This window comes from Euprymna scolopes, chromosome 18 (assembly GCF_053919585.1).
Source record: "Euprymna scolopes isolate OS-2025 chromosome 18, ASM5391958v1, whole genome shotgun sequence".
In the NCBI taxonomy this organism is placed as follows: Eukaryota; Metazoa; Mollusca; class Cephalopoda; order Sepiida; family Sepiolidae; genus Euprymna; species Euprymna scolopes.
The window spans coordinates 3,970,624-3,976,290 of record NC_136499.1 but is presented as its reverse complement, the minus strand read 5'-3'; the positions used below and the strand labels follow the sequence as shown (position 1 = coordinate 3,976,290).

The following is a 5,667-nucleotide window of genomic DNA, read 5'->3' as shown; positions in this document are numbered from 1 at the left end:
CTCGCCTGTTTATTTAAATGTATTTATGTATGTATGTTTGTATGTCTGCCTAAAACTTTTGACAGAGGCGATGGATTTTCATGAGATTGGCAGGATTTTGAAGCTCAATGTCTCGGACGACAAATATCGAAAAATTGGTCAAAAACAATAATTCCATCACCCTAAACTGGGCAGTTTTCTACAAGAAAGGGTCGATTTTTTGCGAACCATTTTGCAAATCATTGTATCGGTTGGACTGAGTCTGCCTTATTTTAACATTCCGAACTTCTAATCGCCCCATAGAGCCGCGGTAAGACGTCAGATTTTCTTTCACTTTCTTTTCCACCTTCGCGTCATGGGGTCGAGCCTGTCTGCCTACTACTACTTTTTTTTTTTTACTTAACACACACCTCCAAACACCCGGGCAACACCTGGCACCCAGGCTAGTAATAAATAATAATAGCTTATTTTTTCAACTTCAAACGAAGAAAAGAAAAAACGCGATTTTAGATTTACACCCCCTGAAAAAAAAGAAGGTATTTAAAACAATCAAGCTTTTATTAAATCATTTCGTTTTAAGCCACACAAAAAATTACTTGACCTAAGACAAATTCGTTATCTTAACTTTTAAGTGATCCGTTCATAATGTCTTCCGAGCCCCAATATAAATACAATTTTCAACAATATTCGCTGAAGATTTCCGACAATGAGCCTCTTTCCTCCTCATCAATTTCTTCTCCAGACCGGCCTCCCCTAATAACGAGGATTGTCGGAATAAGAAATGTACCAAGAATTCTAATAGAAAAACCCTTTTACTTGGTGAGGTCTCTTCCCGCTGAAGCTAAAATAACAGGGAGCACCAATTTGCTAGCATATCATGGCTTTTCTAATTCCGACATAAAATTAAAAAAGAAAGTGTACACTCAAGAAAAACTTAGTCATTTCCTGCCGAAATTGCTCGGCAAAGACATTAACAAGCCGGCTGTTAAAGGTGATAAGTCTTCCTTGCGTTCGATTGTTGAAAAACCACCGGCTTCAAGACAAGAACTGATTCCCCTTTCAGCTCGACAAAAAGCTGGCTGGATTCCATCTACAACTCTCAGATGAAATTTTCGATAAGATCAAAACTGGCTTTTATCTTGCTTCGCATCTCTTCCTCATTTTACTAGTTCTTGAGTCTTAATTTCTTTCACTCGAAAAACGAACATGTTATACGCAGCTGGGCCATTTATGCTTATCTGATGCGGTATGAGTGCATGAGAATTAATGTTTTCATTAGGCTTAGGAACAAAATGGAACGTCGAGAGTTCTTGAATAAAGTACAGAATAGTTAACAATTGAAAATATGTACACATGTATGTATAACAAACTCATTAGGATTGATATTTACCAAACCGTACTGTTTTAATGATACTCGAAAATCAATAATAATTGCTTAACTTTATTAAACGTGAGCAATTAAGTGTTGTTTACGTAGGGGTTTTGTTGGAGGAGGACACTTATACTTAAGTTTTTTTTATCTGTTTTTACTATTTTTGCAGCATTACAGGTAGTTTATCATCTTTGCCACCATTTTTAATTTTAGTTGTCAAAAAAAAACAAAACTTCAAAGTAAAACTTTGAAACTTTAGTTTCCACACGATAAACATATACAAGTGCGGTACATGATTTAATTGTATATTACATTTGCTATCATTTTTTTTTTTTTTTTTTTGTATTTTTCTCATAACTTTACAACTGATAACTGTTTTAGATTTTTCAAAGTGTACAATCAACTTTGCTTGAATTGAAAGCAAACGTCCAGTGTATCTGGTCATATATCCAATGTTGACCATTGTGCTCCTAAATCAATATAACGCGCGCACCTGTCATCAACGAAGAGAACGATGAATTTCCTCACAGCATTTTACTATTTGTATTTTAACGAATTTGCGCGGCTATAAATTGAAAATTGAATCTAAATATTTTAACTTTTTTTGTAGACATTTAACTTGTAAAATATATGGGTTGACTTTAATTTGGTCCATCTTGTCATTTCTATTTCAAAGATTTTGCCCTTCAGTCACATTTTTAACCGTTATTGCGTTTGCATTTTAAGAATCTCATTTGGGGGTGGCTAAAATATGACGGAGCTCTTAAAATGCAAACATATGATTTGTTTGGAAATAGTACCCTGCGTAAGTGCCAAAAATTAAATACCCCTCCCCCGAAAGAGAAAAAAAAAACCTGAAAAGTAAACCAAGATTTTCTGCACAAAAAAAAAAAAAAAAAAAAAAAAAAAAAAAAAACACAATTTTCTTAAGTGTGCGCAGAAAAAAAATCATAGAACATGAAACCGGGAATTTCACAACGAGACTTACTCCTCACCAAGAACCCATCGCTATCTTGATTCAAATACTCTCGTAAAAACTGGATTTTTGAGATCAAATAAAGATCATTAAAGCCTATTGAGCCAGATAGGTATAAAAGTAACTTTTATTGCTTATGGTCACTTTTTTCTCGTATAGTCGTTTGTTAGCTTCTCTTCTAAACGCTCTAACTATTTTTATACCTGAATTATTGAATTAATTGTAAATACCCCCCCCCCACACACACACACAAATGACCGGAAATTGAAACCGAAATCTTGATCTTCATTCTGGGTTTTCACAAACTAACCTATTTGGACTTTCTTATAAATAAGCGCTTAAAACATTACCTTAACAAAATAATGGGTATGTTTTACTGTCCAGTTCTTCGAAAAAGTGTTAAAAAAACAAATATATAAACAATGTTACCAAAGGCAAGATAAGTTACTCTTTTACCCAACTGGGTAGGTTTTTAGTGTTTTTACTAAAATGTAAAATGCTTAATCGGCGTAAAACAAGCAACCCCAAAGGGTGTGCGACCACAAGAAAAAGTTGCCACAATGTATTTGTTACGTGGCCATTTTATTCTTGTGGTCGTGTACCCTTTGAAAACACTTGTTTTTCGAGTCGAATATAACATTATTAAGTAAAACACTAAAATTCTACCTAGTTAGGTAGAAGAGTAACTGATGCCTTTAGTAACATTTATTTTTCAATTTTTTTTTTACCACCTTTTTGAAGGACTGTGGACAGTAAAACATACCCAAAATGTTATTTAATTATTGGAATTATTTGAGATGAGTAATTTGTATATTTATTCGGGGCCCGTGGCACAGTGAATAGAAACCTTGAATCTCTACGGTTCCAGGTGAGCATTGTATGAGAATAGCAGTTTCAATCCTACCCAAAGCCGGCCAAAGGATTAGTTGGCCAAAAACGTGGTGAGACAACAACAACTATGGAAAGCAGTAATTGCTGGGGATACAGTTAAGAGATTCGGCATTCCTATCCCGTCGCGGTTGACCACTTGACGAAGTCCAGAGAAATAGTTCGCCAAAAACGTCGTAAAACAACTATAAAGATTCGAATAATAGTCCGCAAATAAAAAATAAATGTACCCAAAATAATTATAGCTTTTGCTTGACGTTGTAGATTTGATTGGTGATCACGCATATTAATCTACCAGAGTCATTGCTTGATAATACGCCATAGACGGGGTCAGCCAATTTGGTTATCCCATCCAAATTATGTTTCACAATTTCTTGTTTCATTTCAATAGTATCATAAAATAAGAATATTCGTAAACTAATTTTGTAAAATAACTGTGTATTGAAACACATTTTCACAGAAAGATTAAAAAAAAAATGCAAATAAACATAAAAACAAGTCTACTAATATATATATATATATATATATTAGCTAAAAAGTCAGTATTTTATCAAAATATTTCGCGGAAATGAAACTAGCAAAAAATCGTGGAACGTAATTGGGTGAAATAAACTTTTAAAAAATCATATTGAAATGAAAGAAACAAGAAATCGTGGAGTGTAATTTGGCCGGGGTCATCTATTCAACGTCTATTTCCTAGCAGTGGTTCGAGTAGGTTAATATGCCTGACCACCTTATAATTTACATGCTTCAAAACCTGAATTGAAATATTTTAATTGAAAAAAAAAGTTTTTTTTTTTTTTTTTTTTTTTAACTTTCGTTTCGCCTCAACACTCGCTTTTTAAAATGACGACTTTGGAAGGTTTTCGGGTATGCTGAAAATGAATATCACATTGAAATTTGTTGCAGACAAGTAGTTTCCTGAATATTGTTTATTATCCAATGTAATCCGTTGTTTTCACTGGTTGCCATGTTTTCCCCAACCGAACAAGTACTAATGTGCATGCGTGTAACAACATACCTCATCCTCCTCATTAAGAATGGCGAATGCCACTGACATTTATTAAGTAATACAAAATGGCTTAATATCCAGAAAACGTAAGTTCCAAACATTTTAATAACACGTAGAAACCGTTCAAACCTTGGGGGAGGGACTTAAAATTTATTTCACAATTTTCACTTTTTTTCTTTATAAGATTTGCCTTGAAAAGATTTTACTGTTAAAATATTATTTCCTTATATTTTTAAAGTTATTAACACACACAAAAACGTATTCTTTTTTCGTCTTTTTCTACGGATTATCGATTGGACATTAATCTACCCTATTATAAAAATAAATATATAAAATTTCAGAAAAGCAAAAATTTCAATTTTTATAAGGGGTGCTTGGTTTCTAATACAACATTCCAGTAAACCGATCCCCCATATTGGAACCACTGAATGAGAATATGCACATCGTTATTATAAAGGATTTTCCAGTTATTAATGATATTAAAGCCTTTATTCTCCAATGTATTCCGTGTTGTTTTCACTGGTCGCTATGTTTGTTTTCGCGCACGCACATTCAAATCTAAAAGTAGACTTTTATTTCTAAGACGTAAACTACGTTGGGTTGGGTTGTAAAAATACCGAGTATTTATTGGTTTCTTTCTATGTGAACTTCCAAAGATTTTTCTTTTTTTTTCTTTAATTATTTTGAAAAAAAAAAAAAAGATTTATCATTTATTTGATCTGCTTCATCGGCCACCCAAGGCACTCAAGCGTGTGTGATATTCACCCCCTCGTCCCACTAACTTAGACAGCCATTAACCAAAACCAAAAATTTCTGTTGGATTTTTTTTTTTTTTGGGGGGGGGGGATAAATAACGCTACATATATAGAGGCGATAGATCGTATTTTTTTGGTACTAATGCAGAGAGTGATCCGCGCTATTTTTTAAATCGTATTTTCACGTTTAATTAAAGGTTTTTTTTTATTCAATTGTAAGATTAAAGTACAGAATAGGTACAAAACACCCTCCCCTCCTCATGTTAAGAATGGCTTTTTAAATAATTCATTATTTCAGTACGGATCACTCTCTGCATGAGTACCGAAAATTCATTGAAATTCCAGAAACTGGGGACATAACAGAAAGCATATTTTAGATTACATCGTAATGGCGGCCAACATCGCTAGCTGATATCGAAAGACTTTTTTTTTACTAAAAACATAATAGCAGTTGTTCTACTCGATGAATTTTCGTAATCTTTGGATATATTATCATTTTCGACATGACAATTCAGTAAGTATTTAAAAATATCGATCTGCCGCCTCTTTTTAGAAGCACCGAAATAACAATTAATCCTAACGTTTGGTGCATTTTGAAACTCGCGTTAGTCCTATCGTATTAGGGGGGGGCATTAAAAGTTTGCATTGGATAGCAAGTCGGACATATCCTGCCTCGAATATATAA

At 33.5% G+C, this 5,667-nt stretch overlaps 1 protein-coding gene across 1 annotated transcript; it reads left to right on the top strand.

The window, feature by feature from the left end:
* The first annotated feature begins 624 nt into the window (after positions 1–624).
* Positions 625–1,086, top strand: LOC145297927 (mediator of RNA polymerase II transcription subunit 19-like). Its single transcript, XM_080144267.1, has one exon. It carries the CDS (start codon positions 625–627, stop codon positions 1,084–1,086), a length of 462 nt encoding a protein of 153 aa, XP_080000393.1.
* Positions 1,087–5,667: the final 4,581 nt, after the last annotated feature.